The sequence below is a fragment of the Bos grunniens genome, chromosome 5 (assembly GCF_055505025.1).
Source record: "Bos grunniens cultivar Pamir isolate PY7600 chromosome 5, Bosgru_T2T1.0, whole genome shotgun sequence".
Lineage (NCBI taxonomy): Eukaryota > Metazoa > Chordata > Mammalia > Artiodactyla > Bovidae > Bos > Bos grunniens.
The window spans coordinates 28,233,214-28,253,144 of NC_141169.1; the positions used below are offsets into that span (position 1 = coordinate 28,233,214).

General features: G+C 51.2%; 1 protein-coding gene across 1 annotated transcript; it reads left to right on the top strand.

Annotated features, from left to right (window-relative positions):
* Window positions 1–612: 612 nt before the first annotated feature.
* On the top strand, window positions 613–15,550 carry KRT82 (keratin 82). The gene is made up of 9 exons (XM_086403831.1): window positions 613–1,017; window positions 2,663–2,871; window positions 5,434–5,494; window positions 6,062–6,157; window positions 6,525–6,689; window positions 9,198–9,323; window positions 11,085–11,305; window positions 11,515–11,546; window positions 12,512–15,550. The coding sequence occupies exons 1-9, from the start codon at window positions 613–615 to the stop codon at window positions 12,739–12,741; spliced, it is 1,545 nt and encodes a 514-aa protein (XP_086259957.1). The 3' UTR covers window positions 12,742–15,550.
* The last annotated feature ends 4,381 nt before the right edge of the window (window positions 15,551–19,931 follow it).

Here is a 19,931-nt window from a genome sequence, read left to right on the forward strand (position 1 = left end):
TGACATGTTCAGTCAGTCACAGCCCCTTCTCCATAAACTACACAAGTCTTTTCGTGCATTTCAGTTGCGAATTTACCTTTCTTGAAATAATAAAGGGTAATTTGCCGAAAATGCTGCTTTTTCCTTCCATCTTCAATATTAAAACAGCTACACAAAAATTCACTGGTTTTGGTAAGTTTTTTTTAACGCATGCTGATATGACAGCTGTCACAATACAATTGAACAAAATGGTTTCAAATGAAGTTAAAGACAACTAAGTGCTACCAGAGCCATCTTATAGAAAAAAACCAAGCAAACTTTTTAGCCGACCCAACATCTGTCTGGTTGTCCCCTTTCATCACCAAGGAAGAGGACAAGTAGGATTTTTATGGGTCCAACCTGCATGGACAATTGGCTCCTACCCTTTGCTCTCTGCTACCCTAATTATCCACCTCGGTACTTAGCAGCTGCCAATATGCCAAGCTCATAAACCTGATTTCATGGTGATTTGGGGTTCGGCCCAGCTCGGCCCTCCATCCTTGACCAGATAAAAGGGTGGAGGCTGAGCTCACCTGATAACTCTCACCTCTGTCCTCCCGCCAGGGCGCAGTCTCTCCACCTCTCACAGCCACCATGTCGTGCCGCTCCTTCCAGCAGGGCTTCAGATGTGGCGGCCAGAGCTTCAGCTCCTGCTCAGCTGTCCTCCCCCGTGTGGTCACTCACTATGCAGTGAGCCAGGGGCCATGCCGGACTGGGGGCAGTGGGAGCTTCCGTGCCCTGGGCTGCCTCGGCTCCCGGAGCCTGTGCAACGTGGGCTTCGGGCGGCCCCGGGTGGCCTCCAGGTGTGGCCTGCCTGGCTTTGGGTATCGAGCAGGCACCACTTGCGGGTCTTCAGCCTGCATCGCCCCTGTAACCATCAATGAGAGCCTGCTGGTCCCACTCGAGCTGGAGGTCGATCCGACTGTCCAGAGGGTGAAGAGGGACGAGAAGGAGCAGATCAAGTGCCTCAATAACCGCTTTGCATCCTTCATCAACAAGGTAGGACGTGGGTGCCGGGGTGCAGGGCCATGGGAGACAGACAGCACTTTGTGGCTGTCCCAGGAGCCACAACCTGGGGCTGCTGGTGTGGCTGCTCCATGACCCCTAGTCGCTGAAAGCTGGTTAGATCAGGCTCAGCAGTGGACATTTCTGCTTGTCTGTCTTTTTTTATAATATGTTATCTTTCTCTCTGGGTATTATCTGATAAACTCATCAAGAGGCCCTGAGGTCAGACTATAAGAGGAACTCCCAAAGCCATGATAGATACTGAATGGGGCAATCAGAGGCAGAGACCTGCCCTTTCTGATGAGGCTTTAATGAAAGACCTTCCTTCCAATGACATGAACTGGGGTGAGACCCTTGGCACTGTGACCCTGGAATTTGCCATCAACTTAGGTCTATGATGAAGAGAAGGTGGAGCAGTCAGAGCTAGGGACACAAAGTGGCCATGACCAAGTCTCACATCTTTCAACCCCCAAGTCATGGCTCTGAAAGCCTTGAGAGAAGGGTGATGTGCTGCCTTTGGAAGACGCTGAACTGGCCTGTCACCTTGGCTGCTTCTGGGCCTGTCCCTATATTCCAGGGAAGCTCTTGGGATCAGGATACACACCGAGGACTAAGCTGGTGTTCCTGGTGATCCCAAGTTTAGGTCAGAGTCCTGGGCTGGCAGTCATGAGACCTGGACCCTGACTCCCAGCCCCAGGAAAGCGGGCAGAGATGGAGGGAGAATTAAAGAAGGTAATACTCACAAAAGTGCTCCCAAAAGGAACTTGTTTTAATAAATGGAAAATGTTAAACTTACAGTTTTATTTTGAAAGCTCATTAAGCACCGCTTGTAAACTCATTCCAACACTGTGAGCCCTGATCGTCAGCTGCATCACATCTCCATCTGGGAGGCTGGGGGCCTTCTGCTGAGCAAGCCTTTGACCAGAAGGAAGATGATGTGACTTCCTCTATCGTTTTCTTGAGAGACAGCACACAAGGTGCAAAATCCCAGGGTGAGGACTGGAGACAGTGTGTGCCCAGCCAGTGACTAGCTTAGCTGGGTGACCACGGCCAACTCACTCAGTGTCTCTTAACCTCCATCTCCAAGCCACGGAAACGAAGAGTAGGCCAGGAGCTCTCCGCGTTACCGTGGCAGGGACATGGTTTGGACTTGGCCATGTAGGATGGAGATGGGGCAGAGTAGCAATGAGTGCCAGGACCGAACTTTGAGCTTTATTCCCTGAGCACCCCTGGGCTGTAATTAAAGAAACCCCAATTTCCAGTAGCCTCATCAGCTTCCATTAGCATGAAGATGTACAAAGCTCTCCCTATGCAATCCTAAGTATGAGTTTGAGGCAGCAAAACAAGCTTGAGGGGCTGAGTGGCTTGGCCCAGGTTACAAGGCTGGTGGCAGGCAGGCAGGGCTGGAAGGAGGAAACACCCCAGGCCTCTTGGGGCAGCCCTGTTTCCACTACAACACAACCCCTGGTGGAAGCTGGGGGTCCCCTAAGCCGCCCCAGGCAGGAGAGACAGAGACACAGCAGCAATGTGATGGAGGTCGGAGCACAGACGGATTCCACTGCCTGCACCAGCACTTACTCTCGCAAGCTGTAGTCCCCAGGGTCCCTGCCACCCCATGATATCCTATTCTTGGCTGCAGGTCCGGTTCCTGGAACAGAAAAACAAGCTTCTGGAGACCAAGTGGAACTTCATGCAGCAGCAGAAGTGCTGCTCGAGCAACATTGAGCCCATTTTCGAGGGCTACATCTCCACCCTTCGGAGGCAGCTGGACTTCTTGACCGGGGACCGAGACCGGCTGGAGTCAGAGTTCCACTGCCTCCATGACACGCTGGAGGGCTACAAGAAAAAGTGAGTCTGCCCCACTGCTACCCAGCCGGGAGCCTGAGGCAAGTGACATAAACAATCTGGGCACTGGGTTTCCCCATCTATAAAATGGGAAGTTGAAAATGTAGACCTTTGCGGGGGGGGTCCCACAGTCACGTGGGATAATGTAGGCAGAGCATCCTTACTACCCATTAGGCACATCGTACAAGCTCTGAGATTTTAGATGTGTATTAATCCCCCTTCCCACCACGCTCGACTTCTCTTCATGTAAAACAAGTTTTCTCCTGCTGTTCCCAGTGCTCCAGGGCTCTGCCCTCATACCTGTTGTGCGTCATCGTCCATAAGTCCCTTGACAGATCTTGAACACTTCTTAGCCTCCAAACAGATTCCCAAGCCCTCCTTCCTCCCAGCTTGGACTCCTGCTGTTCCTTCTTCCTGATAAGTCCCACCTCGGCATTTCTTTGTAACATCCGGGCTAATATATTCTACCCCGCATCTTCCTGGTCCAACTCGAAATCATCATCTGCAAGAATTCACAGATTCAGTGATTCTTTCAAGAAGCTGAGGCCCAGATAAACTGCCTCGTGGTCCTGGGTGAGCCTCTCATGTTGGTGGGAGAGGGCCGAGAGAAACACGTCTCCAAGGACAGTGTGAATACACTAAGAACGAGGGTTCATTAGAGTGGAGCCATGTTGGGGACACAGGCTGCAGGTGTCACGCATGTGTCTAGTCCAAGTCAGATGCTGTGCTGGGCAGTTTGGGTTTGATAAAGTTGGGAAAATCTGGCTCTTTCCCTCTAGATGTCCTGGTAGAGTCAGCAAGATACCCCGGTATGCACACCAACAGCTACAGCATGGTACAAGGCAGGAGGGAAGAGGAAGCCCAAGAGAGTGAGAGAGCAGAAGCAGCCCAGGAAGGCTTCCCAGGGGAGGTGTCAGTTTGCTCAAGGCCTTGAAGGATTTGTTTCATTCCAGTTGCTTCTTCTAAAAGAGAAGTTCAGAGTTAGACCACAGAAAAGGAGATGAGACAGAAGCAGGTGACAAGGAAGGACCAGAGTGTGCAAGTGGGAGGGGACGACTCAAGCAGACTGGTAGGTGAGATGTGGCAAGGTTGTGGGTGTGGCGAGATCAGCCCTTTCAGCAGGAGCGATGCCTTTCTTCATGGATACAAGGTGATCAGGAGACATATTTCGCAGCTCAAGATTAGGACTTTGAATTTTAAAAGTGGGGTTGTTGGAGAAGGATGAGGCCAAGTGGTATTTTAACACCAATAGCAAGCACACCGTACCCTGTTCCAGGTACTGACCTGGTGTCCTGCAGACATTAACTTGTGTGATGTTTGTAATTGTGAGACAGGACCAGTGATATTCTCATTCTACAGATGAAACTGAGGCCAAGAAAGGCCAAGCCACCCACCCAAAGTCACATGACAAGTGCAGGAGAGTGGGATTGAAACCCAGGCAGCAGGCTCAGCATCCAGCACCTGTGCAGCGGCTGAGTTCTGCAGGAAAACGGAAGCTCGGGCGTCAGGAAGCACAGAGAAGCTTTTAATGGATTGATGTCGCTCATCAAACTGAGTCATTCTGACCAGACTAAACCCTTGACCCTGATTCCGTTGCCTTGGGGTGCAGTGAGTGGGCGAAGAGCTCCCTGGAGCCTAGAGGAAATAGGCCGCTCTCTCTGAGGATCTGGTAAAGTGGGTAATTGCTACCTCTGCGAGTGAGCTGCAGGTAGAGGCCAGGCTCAGCGCTCTCCTGGCGAGGAGGGGCACGGGTCAGCTGGGCTTGCAGTGACCGCAGCCAACTCTCAGAACAACTCAGAAAAGACAGTTGTGGGACTTCCCTGGTGGCCCAGTGGCTAGGACGCCATGCTCCCAGTGCAGGGGACCTGGGTTCAATCCCTGGTCGGGAAACTAGATTCCGCATGCTGTGACTGAAAGATACCACATGCTGCCACTGAGACCTGGCGCAGCCAAATAAATAAACAGATATTTTTTCAAAAAGAAAAGACAGGTGTGCCAGCAACAGGCAGCCAACTCTTCACCATTTTCCCAGAGGAAATGACTGGATGAAGTAAGCTTCCTCAGCAGCAAGATAGAATAAAGGTAGCTTTAAGAAGGACTTCCCAGGGACTTCCCTGGTGATCCAGTGGCTAAGACTCCATGTCCCAATGCAGGGGGCTTGGGTTTGACCCCTGGTTAGGGAACTAAATCCCCATATGATGTAACTAAGGACCCACATTTCGCAATTAAGACCCAGCACAGCCAGTAAATAATTTTTTTAATTGAAAAAAAAGAACGTCTTCCCAGAGAATGATTCATTACAGGAAAAGGCTACCAGGCATTGGAGTGGAACATAAACTTACAAAGTGGCTAATAAGAGGCTATGATAAAAAAAAAAAAAAAAAAATCTGTGTTGAGTGGCTGAAGGGGCCAGAGGTGACCAGAGACAGGGCCAGACCTGGTGCCTCCATAGGGCATTCAATCTGTGACTTGTCCCCAGAGGCTCCTACTCTCAGACCCCATGCCCACACCCTTCCAAATCTCACCAGCGTGACTAAAACATTTTCCCCCTGCCCCTTCCACCAGATATGAAGAGGAGCTCTCCCTGCGACCCACTGCTGAGAATGAGTTTGTTGCCTTGAAGAAGGTGAGGGAGGGTGGCCCATGGAGGGAGAAGGCGCTCTGAGCTGGCCTAGTGGGCCTGGGGACACTCAACCCCTGGACCGGGCCTGCAGCCAGCCCACCTTGCTGACCCCGATACCAGCCCCACTGACCCCAAGGGAGAGAAAGGCCCAGCCTCCTGCTCCAGAAGGGCAGTGACTGAGCCTCCACTGCCCAACTCGTGTTAAGTGTTGTATTTACATCTGTCCAAGAAGCTGGAGATGTGGCAAATGCCAAATCAAAAGACAAAAGCTCTGACTCAAATCCCCAGAGATAAAAACCATCCTGACAACCCCTCACATAGACAGCTATGTGTTCTGTTGCCCAGGGTCCATAGCAGCTCTGAGGAATGGACTCCCATCTCCTTTAATCCCATTCCCTTCAGATCCTTCCCCAGTGGGATGCCAGGCCCAGGCATGAGGTCCTTGGCTTTGTCACCCCCTTCACTTCCACGTGGGTCCCACACCTGTCACCTGCTACCAGCTTGCCTGGGAGGTGGCCCAGCTAGCAGAGGGGTGGCCCCAGGTTATGACTGTCACTTTCCTGGCTGCAGGATGTGGACACAGCCTTCCTGATAAATTCTGACCTGGAGATCAATGTGGAAGCTCTGATCCACGAGATCAACTTCCTGAAAACCCTGTATACCGAGGTACCTGCAGCCATGCTGCCCAGAGGTGGTTGGCCAGGGGCCAGTTCTGGAGGGATGGTGGGCAGGGAAAGCTCCTGCCCTGTGGGTACTTTTGTGGCTTAAAAGTGGGCAAGTGAAGAAGTCATTGTGGAACAGCTGGGTGTCAGGCAGAGAGACTCCCAGAAGTCAGAGGGCCCACACCTTGGGTCTTCGGTCTCAGTGCAACTGGAGGGTGGGGGCTGGAGCAGGTCGGTGACTGAAGGCTGGGATGGCCAGGCAAATCTGCCATAGGAATGTCAGGGCTGGGTCTCCTCATTTCTTCCCCTCTCCCTCACCAACTTTATCCTCAAAGAGCTCACCCATTCTCACCCGGGGCCCCCACCCCCAGGAGACGAACCTGCTCCAGTCTCAGATCTCGGACACCTCAGTCACTGTGAAGATGGACAATAGCCGGGAGCTGGACACCGATGGAATCATTGCCCAGATCAAGGCCCAGTATGACGAAATTGCCAACCGCAGCAAAGCTGAAGCAGAGGCCTGGTACCAGAGCCGGGTGAGTCTTGGGCAGGGCCTGGGAGACCCCAGAACCACTCTCCTCCAGGAATCAGGAGAGAAAATGTACGCCATGCCACTCCAGCCTCTGTTGTTTTGACCAAGCCTCAGGACAGGTCCCCATGAGTGTGGGAGAGACCCCGCAGACAGCCCAGACCTGTTCATCAGAGCTCCCCAGCTTTATACACTCATAGACTCCCAGGAAGTGTTTCCCTAAGTAGCATTCAAGGAATACTAATTGGCAGTGATGGCAAATTGGCTCAGAGTTTCCGGGTGTGGGAGGAGGCTAATGGCATGGAATGGTTACTAATGGTGGAGCAGAAACTGTGATTAAGGTGGCCCCAGACTTAGGTAATTAGGGGCTTGCTGGGAGGGCAGTTGTCCCCCAAGGGCAATCTGACTTAACAGATACTATCATCTCAGTCTCACCTACCCCATCTATGAAAGGTACCATTCATTCATTCACTCACTCATTTATTCATTCATTTATTGCACATTCATCATGTGCCAAGCAGCATTCTAGATGCTTGAGATCCAACAGGAATCAGAACAATAATAGCTGCCTCTATGTCACTTTCATTTTCCAGAGGCAGGGGCAGGACAGCCAAACAGGACATACAAGTACAGCGGATGTACAGTAGATGGACACGTGCTATGGAAAAAAATAAATTAGGGTGAAGCACAGGGAGTGCGGCGGGAATTCGGTTTTTAAATGGTTGGCCAGGGAAGGAGGGCCTTACTGGGTTGTATGGAACCATGAGGATACTAAGAGTCAGACCATCCCCATCCTCAAAGAAGTCACAGTCCGTGGGAGAGAGAGAGGTATAAACAGCCAGAAGGATACGAGGTGGCATGACGTGGCCACCAAAGTCTAGCCATAGGCCCGGGTACAGCATGATGATGCGGAAGTGACAGATTGTGTCTGGAAAGACAGGAGCACTGGCCTTTGATCTGGGTCTTGGAAGCCAAGTATGGTTTCCATAAGCAGAGCATGGTAAGGGTGTCTGGCTGAGAGCCAGCAGGAGCAGTCCAAGAAGCATGAAGGGGAGGTGTCCCCAGTGTGAAGCACCATGAAGGATATGGGGCTGGAGACACAGCTAGATCACAGCAATCGGCAGAGCTTCCCTGAAGGCTCTAGACATTTTTCTGAAGGCCAATTTTCAGAAAGTGTCCCAAGAAATGTTCTGTCCTTTTTCTTCAGATCCATGGTAATCAAGGTATCAAACCCTAACCTGGGGTCAGCTCCCTGTAAGTCAGTCTGTGGCCCATCCATGGCCAGGTCTCATTCCGGCGAGCTCCTCCTCTGATTGCTCTCCTGGGCCACCCATCAGGCCTTAAGGAAAACAATCTTAATTACCCATCCTTCTAAGTTAGAACCAGAACGATAATTCTATTATTTATCAATTGTACTTGGCTGTGAAGATCCAAAATTTTAAGTAATAATGGTTAAAACAAATTTTATTTTTTATTTTTTTCTCAAATAACTTGAAGTACAGAAATACACTGCCTAGACGAACCCAAGTTACCATCAGAAACACAGGCTCCTTCGAGCTTGCTATTCTGCCATTCTGTTAAGAACCTTAATCCTCGTGGTACCCTCATGCCCTAAGATGGCTGCAATACCACCAGTATCCCATGTCCACTCCAAGCAGAAGGAAGAGAGGGCAAAAGGAACATGCCAGGTGAATCATCCCTGACTTGAAACAGCTTTCCTAGAAGCCCTACCCTGCAAGAGTCTACACCTCACTGTAGAGAAAGCTGAGAAACATTCTTTTATCTGGGGTTCTGTCTGAGGAAAAGAAGTATGGATAGTGATTAGGCAACTACCAGTTTATTTCACAATAACCAAAGAGAGTGACTTATGCTTATCTTGTTTTGCATAGGAAATGCATTATATGCAGAAAACATACAGTTGGCTCATTTTATATGCAGAAAACATATAGTTGGCTAATTTTTAAAAATCTATTGATGTCATCTATAATTCACTATTAAGAAATTAGATTTTATGTGCAGAGGTTTAAAAAAAAGTGTTAAACCGAGATAGTAACATTGAATTTTGTTTTCAATTGTTTTGAGGGAGAACATGCAAATCTACCCTGAGGTAGATCTACCCTGAGAACTGCGTTCTCAGTTCTTGGTCTGTTAGGTACCCCAGCGTGAGGGCAGAAATCCCCTCCAAGTTCCAGAGCACAGACGGAGCAAAAGGGAGGGAAATTCCAGGGCATAGAGAAAAGGATGAGACACAGAACCCATGAAAAAGAGGAAGGGAGCTTGGAGCTTAGGGGAGAATTTAATAAGCTTGAAGGTTCGGGGCTGGGAGGTGAAAAGGGAATGAGAAGCAGCCCAGAAAAGGACCAGAAGTGGAAAAGGGCTGGGGAAGCATAACAAGTATAAGAATCCAGAGTACCCAGTGCAGGAGGTCAGGAGAGCAGAGCCTGGGGACAGTGGGAATGAGGGCTGAGAGGCACCACGGTGTGGGTGCCCAGGTTCTGACCTCCCTGTCTGGCAGTATGAGGAGCTTCAGCTGACGGCCGGGAATCACTGTGACAACCTCCGCGACCGCAAGAATGAGATCCTGGAAATAAACAAGTTGATCCAGCGGCTGCAGCAAGACATTGAGAATGTCAAAGCCCAGGTGAGCCCATCACAGGCTGACCCACCATCTGGTCCTGGTTGTACAGGGCAGGCTCATCCTCCCTGGGGGACCTGAGGGGGAGGGAGTAAACTTGCACTGTTTCCCACAAGAGGGAGCGAGCCCTTTGTTCAGAAAAGCTGATCCACAGCAGGATAAGCAGGGTCAGGCAATAGTGAGGCCCCCAACAGAGACTAGGCAGCCCATATTCATCAAGATGAAATAGCAAGAATACTTCACGAGATGGGGGTATAGAAAAGATGTCCTCCACACCCCCTTCCAACCAAAGACTCTAATTCTATGATCCTGAAATTCAAGGTGACGCTGTAGAGTCCATAAAATCAGACCCACCCTTTCCTCCTGGGCTAGTGAAGACCAGGCAGATGCTCAAAATGTATTAACCACAAAGTAATTGCTTGGCATAAGAGGAAACTCTCAGATCTCCTTGAAGTGTCACAGACAGGAGCACTGGCCTCCATCCCCTGGGGGAACCAGACGTCACAATTCTAGGCTGAAACCCACAGCAGACATGAACCTGGCACATAACCATGACTGTAGGAAGAACTCATTCTTCCTTCTGTGTCCCTCCTTCATTCTCACACAGTCACACTCACAACACTTCTGACACCAGATAGTGGGGAAGAGTGTTTCCACACCAACCAGCTCTGCAACACCAGCTGGGTGTTCCACAATTGAACTCACTTCTGACACTACCTACCTGGAGATAGCATCAGATCCCATAGGTTAGGGGCTGCCCCCCAAGTCCCACAAGACTGCCCCCAGTTCAGATGCCAATCACACGTCCAGGCTGTGCTCCTGACCAGGTGGTTGTACATTGGAGGGCTCCATGACCATCCTCCTTGGATTCAATTAATTTGCTGGAGTGGCTCACAAAACTCAGGAAAATAGTTTACTTTTTTGGTTTATTATGGGCTTCCCAGTCGGCACAGTAGTAAAGAATCCATCTGCCAAGGCAGGAGATGCAGGAGATGTGGGTTCAATCCCTGAGTCTTGAAGATACCTTGAAGGAGGAAACGGCAACCCACTCCAGTATTCTTGCCTAGAAAATCCCCATGGATAGAGGAGCCTGGAAGGATACAGTCCATGGGGTCACAAAGAGTCAGATATGACTGAGCACCCATGCACACACTGGTTTATTATAAAAGAATATGATAAGAAATATAAATGAATACCCAGGTGGAAGGGATGCATAAAGTAAAGTGTGTGGGACGGGCACGAAGCTCTCATGCCCACTCCAGGTATGCCATTCTCCCCGTACCTCCACGTGTTCAACAACCTGAAGGCTCTCTGAAGCCTCTACTATTGAGATTTTATGGAGGCTTCCTCACATCGGCATCATCATTTATCACCTCCATTCCCAGCTGCTCTCCCCTCTTAGGAGAATGGTGGGGTGGGCTGAAAATTCCCAGCTTCTAATCAAGGCTTAGTTTTTCTGGTGACCAGCCCCCACCCAGGAGCCCACCTAGAATCACCTTATTTAAACAAAAGACATTGTCAATACTCAGGAAATTCTAAGGGGTTTTGGGACTCTGTATCAGACACAGGGTCAAAGACCAAAGGTTAGGACAAAGGATGCTCTGGTGTGCTCATCACTTAAACTACAAGTTCCTGTGCCAGGAACTGGGGGAAGAGACCAATATATGTTATTTTCAATTATCCCACAATGACCTTGCTCTCTGTTCTTCTGAAAATCAGCCCAGGGTCCCGGGGCCCCTGTAATACTTTTCTGTGCTTCTCCCCCAGCGCTGCAAGCTGGAGGCTGCAGTGACCCAGGCGGAGCAGCAGGGCGAGGCAGCCCTCAGTGATGCCAAGTGCAAGCTGGCCGGGCTGGAGGAGGCCCTGCAGAAGGCCAAGCAGGACATGGCCTGCCTGCTCAAGGAGTACCAGGAGGTGATGAACTCCAAGCTGGGCCTGGACATCGAGATCGCCACCTACAGGCGCCTGCTGGAGGGCGAGGAGCAGAGGTGGGTCAGGGATGTCTGTTCTCCTGCCCTCTGATTGCTGCTACAGCCACTGCCCACCTCTCAGCCCATCCACAGGAAATCTGAGACAGCATGCAGTCTGCAGCCCCTCCTCACTGGCAGGTCCATGGTGCGGGCAGGGGCAGGGGGTGCTGTGTTCTTCTCGTTCTCTGATGCAGGTCTCTCGTGTCTCCTTTCCCTCTCACCTCCAGGCTATGTGAAGGTGTTGGACCCGTGAATATCTGTGAGTACTGAGGACTCTGCAGGGGCTCTGGGATCTTGGGAACGGATCCACCCAAACATAGACCACACTGCCCCTGCCCAAACCTTAGCCTGCCTCCCTCACCCTAAAGGAAAGAGCTCCTGGTGGATGGAGAGTTTCTCCCTCAGGGCTGCCCAGGTCTATGGGAGTCAGAAGCAGGAGCATACACCCAGCGTGGTCTGCCAGGCACCATCTCGACAAGAGGATGTTTTCCTGGAGAAACAAGACTTGAAGCAGACAAATAGGGAGCTTCCCAGGTGGTGATAGGGATAAAGAACCCGCCTGCCAGGTCAGGAGACGCCTGAGACAGAGTTTTGATCCCTGGGTCAGGAAGATCCCCTCGGGGAGGGCATGGCAACCTACTCCAGTATTCTTGCCTGGAGAATTCCATGGGCAGAGGAGCCTGGTGGGCTACAGTCCACCGGGGCACAAAGAGTCAGACATGACTGAAGCAACTTAGCATGCATGCATACATGCGGACAAATAGAAAGAGAGGGTAAAGCAGAAGACAGGGCTCTGGGGCAAGAAGAAGGACACGCGGGGACTGACGCATTTCATGTGACTGGAATGGGAGACTTGGGCCTTCCCGGTGGCTCAGTGCTAAAGTATCTGCCTGCCAATGCAGGAGACACAAGTGACTCCTCACACAAGGCTCGACCACTGGGTCAGGAAGATCCCCTGGAGAAGGAAATGGCAACCCACTCCAGTACTCTTGCCTGGAAAACCCCATGGACAGGGGAGCCTAGCAGGCTATAGTCAAGGGGTCACAGAAGAGTTGGACACGACTGAGCAACTAAACAACAATAGGAGACTTGGAAGTTGGTAACTGGGATGGGGGTGTCCTTAGACATGACGACAGCAGGTGCGGGGCCAGTGAGGGTGCGGGGCCAGTGGGGGCACAGGGCTTGGCCTGGCAGGGCCCTCAACATCCCTTCCTGTCCCCACAGCTGTGAGCAGCTCCAAAGGTGCCATCCTCTACGAGCCATGTGTGGTCAGCACACCCGTGTACTGTCCAGGGAGCACCGGTGTCCTCAAGAGCAGTGGGGGCTGCGGCATCGTGGGCACTAGTGAAATCTACATCCCCTGTGAGCCCCAGGGGCTCCTCGTCTGTGGGAGCAGGCGGAGCTCCGGTGTGAAGCTAGGGGCTGGGGGCAGCGCCTCCTGCCACAAGTGTTAGTACAGCCCCAGAGGCTAGTAGCCCAGGGGACAGGGCACAAGCTCCAGGTTGGGATGTTGTCCCCCACAACCAGAGTTCAAGACAAGGCTGTTCCACGATCCCACCTTTCTCTACTGATCAAAGATTCCCCTTGGGTTTTCACTGGGAGCTGCCCCTCAGGTATCTTCAAGAGTCTCTTTTCACTTAGCTGCGTGCAGACCCTGAGCGAGGCCCTCGGGTGAGGGTAAGGTACAAAGGAAGAAAACACATGTCCCGTCTCCCTGGACTGCTGACAGTCAGGCTCTAGTGTGACCAGGAAAATGGCAATGGCCCCCTAACACTTCTCTCCCCCAGGAGGTCAAAGGGGCACATCACAGTTCTGCTTTGTGGATCACCCCATGGAACTTGCCGCATGAGAAAAGTTAACTCCTTCTAGCTCCCACCTAATACATGCATTATTGCAAATATCAAAAGGAGACACCCCAAAATCCCATCCCAAATTCCCAAGCCAAATGCCAGGATTTCAGAGTCACTGGGAATATGTCAACGCTGCTCTCAGCACACAGAATCAGGAGATGGTCTTTGGGCAATAGATTTACCAGCTCAGCTGTGTTGAACTGGCACTATAAAAATACATCTCTTTCCTGAGCTGATATTGGCAGCTGATGGCAAAGAAATGCCTAAAACAAAGGGACAATCAAGAGTTGACATTATTCGTTCCAGGGAATCAGTCATGCCCGCACCTCTTGTACATAGCCACCCCCTGCCAGCTCCCTCTCCCTTGAGTTCCTCTTGCTTTGGGTCTGATGTGAGCATGTTTTCCTGGCTACAGTGCTAAGGCGCTGCCTCAGCAGGTTTGGAGGCTCTGCCTCAGGGGCTGTGAGGGAGGAGAAGGTGCTGAACTGGCCTCACCTCCCCAGATCACACCCCCTCCCAGTAGTGCTGCCTCCTGCCCACCCAGGGATCCACGTTTCTTCCATGAGCCTCTGGGCTTGTCTATTCCCAATAAACTGTTCCCAGGCTACAGGAATCAGGACTGTTCACCCTGCTCTGAGGACAATGAGGTTGAAATGAAACCAATGAACAGCTTTGGGGGCCTGGGGGCCAGTTGGGAGCATTGGGAGTGGAAACAGAGGTTATTATACAAACGGGAAAACTACATGTGAATGATTGGCAAGTGGCCTGTGGAGTAAGTGTGGAGCCATACAAATTACACTTAAAGCCTGTGCATCATACCACAAGAGTTTAGAAGTCACTTGCCATGTTAAAAACCATGGTCTGATTCCCCACAGGCCTCCTCACCACATGGTCCCCTGCATACGTCCTAGAGAAAGCCCATGGGGCCCCTTATATCATGTCTGTACTCAGCAGCCTCCAGGGCTGGACTCTGCCTCCGCAGCCTAGACTACGTGTACCACATCCACCTTCGATGCAGGACAGAGTCAGGCCTGGGGCTGACAGGGAAGCTGGGTAGCAGCCTGGCCAGGGAGGGGCATCCTCGAGGAGCCTCTCCCTCTCCACAGCCCCAAGGCCTGGAGCTGAGACTTGGTGGCAGCAGTTCCTCCCTCAGAGGGGCCCTGATACCCTCCATGTTGCTTCCCTGTAACAATCCCCCCACCATAGATGCCCCCCTGTGCTCCCGTGTCCTGAGCACTCCCTTACCGCACAGCCCTGCCCCACAGGGCAGCTCTTCTGCGCCAAGCCCTGCATTAGGAGCTGGTGAAAGAGAGGTGACTACACACCCTCGGAACCCTGGAGGGACTCGGCCTCAGAGAGGAGTCATAAGTAGTGACAGCCAGAGAGGATGGAAGTGACAAGAAAAAGCAACTGATGATTATGCTGGGCAGGGGTGTCAGAGAGAGGTTCACAGAGAAGACTGCAAGGACAGGGTTTGAAGAGACAAGGGTTACTGATTTATGGGCATCTTATTCCAAAGGACCCATCCACTCAGTTTTCATTCACTCAATGTATTTATCAAGCACCTGCTGTGGGTCAGGCCACCCAGCAACTGGTGTCATAGTGGTGAACCAGGCAGCCCCATTAGGGACAGAAGATGTGGCACCTACCTGTAGGGGCAGAAGACATGGTACCTAGAGCCCACAGTAGGGACTGTAAACTATGGAAAACAGTCTGGCGATTCCTCAAAATGTTAAACGTTAGAGTAACCACGTGACCCAGCAATTCCACGCCTAGGTAGATACCCAAGAGAAATGAAAACACATACAGGACAAATGTATGGACACTAAGGGAGGAGAGGGGAGGCAGCATGAACTGGGAGACTGGGACTGACATCACACGCTACTGATATTATGTATAAAACGGATAACTAAGGAGAACCTGCTGTATACAAGGAACTCTAGTCAATGCTCTGTGGTCACCTAAATGAGAACAAAATTTTAAAAAGAGGAGATATATGTACACATTAGCTGATTTCTTTGTTGTACAGTAGAAACTAACACGACATTGCAAAGCAACTATACGCCAATAAAAATTTAAAAACAGGATGTGAGGGCGATCTGGTTGCAACATCTGTCACCCCATTGATCGCCAGTGTTGATTCGGCTGATCTGGCTGGCTAGGCCGGTGTCCCCTTCCTCCCTCACTGCTCCATGTGCGTCCCTCCCAAAGCTGCGCGCTCGGTCGAAGAGGACGACCATCCCCGCTAGAGGAGGACCGGTCTTCGGTCAAGGGTATACGAGTAGCTGCGCTCCCCTGCTAGAACCTCCAAACAAGCTCTCAAGGTCCATTTGTAGGAGAACGTAGGGTAGTCAAGCTTCCAAGACTCCAGACACATCCAAATGAGGCGCTGCACGTGGCAGTCTGCCTTTCTTTAAAGAAAAAGAAAAAAAGAAAAAAAAAAATTTAAAAACAAAAAAACATGTCCACATAAAAACTCATCCACGAATGTTCCACGGCAGCCCTATTCACAATCCCCAAGAGGTGAAACAACCTGAATGCCCAGCAATGGACTAATGGGTGATCAAAATTTGATCTATCCATACAATGGAATATTATTTGGCCATAAAAAGGAGTGAAGTACTAATGTGTGCTACAACATGGATGAACCTCGGAAACATAAGGTAGATAAAGAAATCAGACACAGAAACCGGATAGTCTGATTCCGTTCATAGGAAATTCCAGATTAGGAAAACCTATAGAGACAGAAGGCAGATTAGTGGTTGCCTAGGCCTGGAGGAAGGAGAGGATGGGGTAAGGGTGATGAAAATATTCTAAAGGTTTCTTTGGAGGTGATGAAAATATTCTAAAGTGGACTATAGTGTTGGTTGCACTTATCTGGGAATATACTAAAACCATTGACGTGTACATTTTAAATGAGTGAATTATATGATCCATGAATTACATCTTTAAAAAACTGTCTTTCAAAAATGGGGCCCTGGCTCCAATCCAGGCCTCTGGGGCTTACAGCCTACCTGAGGATACAGACTTAGACATGAAATTATAGATGTCAGGCTTGTTGTGAAAGAGGACAGAACTGAGGCTCCCACCCTAGTCACAGGCCTCGGGTAGGTCGCATGAGGAGGGGCAGCTAAGCTGGACCCCAAAAGCCAGCAAGACTGAGAGGAGGCAAGGAAGCCCATGGCGGCAGGGTCGGGGGGTGAGGTTCAAGGCTGAGGGATCAGCAACCCTGAGTCAGGGCACACGCAGAGTCAGACAGGCGAGAGCCGGGGACTTCAGGGACGCACATCCACACCCAGGGAAAGAGAAGATGGGACAACAAGGGCCTTACGGCTTCCATTTCCACTTGAAGCCCTGCCACCCTGGACCTGCCCTAGAGCCAGTAAGCTGCTTGCTGATTAAAAACCCAAAGCTCTGAAAACTACAGAGACAATCCAGCCTGGAGTCAGCAAAAACAGAGATGACAACAGGCCACCTCTGTCCCGCAGATGACTATCCAGGGCCCAGGAAACACCCCAGTGGGGTAAAGGAGAAAGGAAGATCCCTCCACCTTCACAGAGAGGTGGGCTCCGGCCCGGTGACCATCCCTGCGGGAATTCCCATCCCAGGGTGGCCCTGTCCTGGATGTAAGCTAGAGGCGCCAGCATGCCCCTTCAGAGCATCCCCCAGGACAGCCCCCTCAGCGCTGCGCAGTTGCGCCCTCACTCTCCTCTTCTCCCCAGAAAGGAGGTGACGCCAGGCAGGCGGGATGAAAGTGCCTCCTGCTGGTGCTCCAGAATTTCATTCCATCAGCTGGGCAAACACCTCCCGAGCTTCTCCCAGGACCCGCCCTGCGCCAGGTGCAGGGATACAGGGAGGATTAGGCCCCCGCCCTACCCCCCGGAGGAAGGGAGAGATGTCTGCTGAAACCAGAGCCTCCCTGCATTCCACTCCGTCTCCGGAGTTCAAATCGCAGCCCTTCCCAGAGCGCCCCCGCAAGGACAGGTGGCGAACAGCCCAAAGAGGCCTGGGTGGAGGTTCTGGAATGAGGTTCCTTGTTTTTGTTTCTGTCTCCCCAGAATGTCTCCCATTTTCTTGTTCCTCTTACCCGCGGGAGACCCTTCCTTGCCCCACTGCCCTCTCCCTCAGTTGTGCTCTGCCCCACACTCTGGGTCCCCTGGGACCCCTTCCTCATCCTGGTCCCATCAGGGGTTCCAGGGAGACTCACTACTGCCACTCTCCTCCTGGGGCTTGAATTGGGGGAAATGGCCACAGAAATGGAGCTGTAAGTGGAGGAGGGGACCTAGGATCACTGTGTCTGGTAGAAGGAAGAGGGTTGCACCCAGCTGGCTGGCATCCCCACACCTAGCTCGATGCCAGGCTCACATCAGCACCCAGTGAAGGTTTTTGATGTGAACTGACTTGCATGCCTATGAAGAGCATCATTTCACCCTGAAACTGTGTGGGCAAGTGAGGAATTTGGGCTAAACCTGAAAAAAAGAGAAAAGCCATGCTGCTTGAAAGGGTGGGGATGGGCTCAAGTAAGAGGGGTGCTTTGTCTCTCCTGAGAGGTGTTTAGATTCTATCTCAGCATCATTAACCTGACAGGACAGAGGGCTAGAGGGCCTCGGCTCCTTCCCATCACCCCCTCCTTCTGCAGGGAGATTCCTGAGTCTCCCTTCCCACTGGGGCAGGTCTCAGCATGAACACATCCCAGTGAGTGCCTCTCTCCAGTGCAGACTTGTCCCCAGGCAGAATGGAAACACTCTGAAGGAGGCGGTGGCTTTAGAAAGTCGTCTCATCCTCTGGGATTTCCCTGTCACCCTCCTCCCCACCCACAGGCATGCACACACACACAGAGCAGCCAAGGTTCCCAGGCTCTGCCCAGCCAACCAGCATGGCCCCCTCCCTCATCAGCAGTTCCCCTTCCTCCCAGGGCAATTAGCATCAAGATGAGCCAGCAATCTATCTACACTAGCTCAGCCAGCAGATCTCAGGATTACATCCAGACCAACTCTCAACAGGAAGAAGAAACTGTCAGAGCAGCAAAAGCCCCAGCCCAGAGTTTCCAGGGCTACTCCTCCCCTCTCCCCACCTGCTACCCTTTAAAAATGGCTGAGGACTGTATTTTGCATCGTCTGGTGAAATAATACCTCAGAACTATAAACTACTAATGGTGACAGCTCATCTCACAACAGGGGTCAAGCATGACTGGTCTCAATTACCCCCATCCCGCCCCAGCTGTTAGGGTTGAAGGAAGCTGAGACACGGGTCAGCCCCAGTAATGACTGGTGGGGTAATGATGCCATAACCACTGGAGCAGGAATGAGATGGGGTTCTGGACCACACCAGGAATGACAGCTTACAGGTGAAGGGAGGCAAAAAAGGGGGAAAGAGGCAGAGATGAAAAGAAGGGGATGAAGAGAGGAGAGAAATGGATAACCACACGAGGCTCCACACAACGTACACCCCGCCCAAACATTTCCACATGTGTCCTTCACATACTATGCAGTAGGTATAATTCCATGTTACAGATGAGGAAACTGAGGCTAGAGAGGTTAGAAAATTTCCCCAGGTCATTTATGTACCAAGGAGGGCGAGTGTTTGCACAGTGATAATAAAATTTTACCCCCTGTCCTGTCTCCCTTTTCCTCCTGCTTTTAATCTTTCCAGTGTCTCCATTCATTCAGCAAAAACACACATCCTGCCTACCACCTGCCTCCACTCTCCTAAGGAGGGATGAAGAGGAGAAACACACACACACACACACACACACACACGGGTGCCTGCCTCCTGGAGCTTACATTACAGCCTGGGATGATGATGTTAAACAGCAAACCCATGCAGGCAAGGACCTCAGATGGTGAGAACTCCTAAGGAGAGGAGGAAGCAGGGAGAGGAGGAAGCAGGGAGAGGAGATGGAGAGTACGTGGAGGAGGGGAATTTAAAGAGAAGGGACCTATGAGCAAAGACCTGGAAGAGTTGAGGGACCCAGCCATGCGGCCATTTGAGGAAAAAAGATTTCCCAGCACAAATGAAAAACAGTAAATGCGAAAAGTGTCTGAGCAGGAGCTTTCCTACCTGTCTGATGGACATACAGGCAGACAGAGTGGCTGGAGCAGAGTGAGCAAAGGACAGACAGATGGAAGGGAGGTCAATGAAAGAGGAGGGCAGACTATGTAGAATCCTGTATGGCATTTACTCTGGATGTTTGAACTTAGAAATGGCATGATCTGACATGTTTTGTTTCTAAAGGACCACTCTGAGCAGGGTATTAAGGAAAGACAGAGAGGGCAGAGGAGGAAGCAGGATGACTAGCTGGAAGGATACTTCAATAGACCCTGTGAGGAGTGGTGAACTTGGACCAATATGGGAGCAATGGTGTGGTGAGCAGCAGTAAGGCTCCAGGTATATTTTGAAGGTAGGACTTGTCAATGGGCTGAATGTGGGATATGGAAAAAGTTGATGAACAAAGGATGGCCCCCAAGTTTTTTGCCTGAGCCAGTACAGAGATAGCAAGCCTGGCAAGTAGAATGAATTTCACAGGAACAAGCAATCGGGAGAACAGTTTTGGACAGATTAAATTTGAGATACATAGTTGATAACCAAATAGAGATGTTGATCCAAATACATGCATGGGGGCACAGAAGGGACATTCAAAGGGATGTTCAGGATAGAGATACACCTTGGCAGCCATCAGCAGACAGATAGTATTTAAAGTCATGAGGCTGTATGATGTCACATAGGGGACAAGTGTAAAGACATGAACAGGTACAAGAGCTGAGCCCAAGGATGCTGTGATGTGTGCAGATCAG

What these genes read in the sequence shown, in the direction of transcription:
- KRT82 (XM_086403831.1), top strand. Translation starts at nt 613, where the DNA reads ATGTCGTGCCGCTCCTTCCAGCAGGGCTTCAGATGTGGCGGCCAGAGC. An exon ending in CTGGAGGGCGAGGAGCAGAG is followed by an intron (nt 11,306 to 11,514) that starts GTGGGTCAGGGA and finishes TCTCACCTCCAG; the next exon opens with GCTATGTGAAGGTGTTGGAC. An exon ending in TGTTGGACCCGTGAATATCT is followed by an intron (nt 11,547 to 12,511) that starts GTGAGTACTGAG and finishes CTGTCCCCACAG; the next exon opens with CTGTGAGCAGCTCCAAAGGT.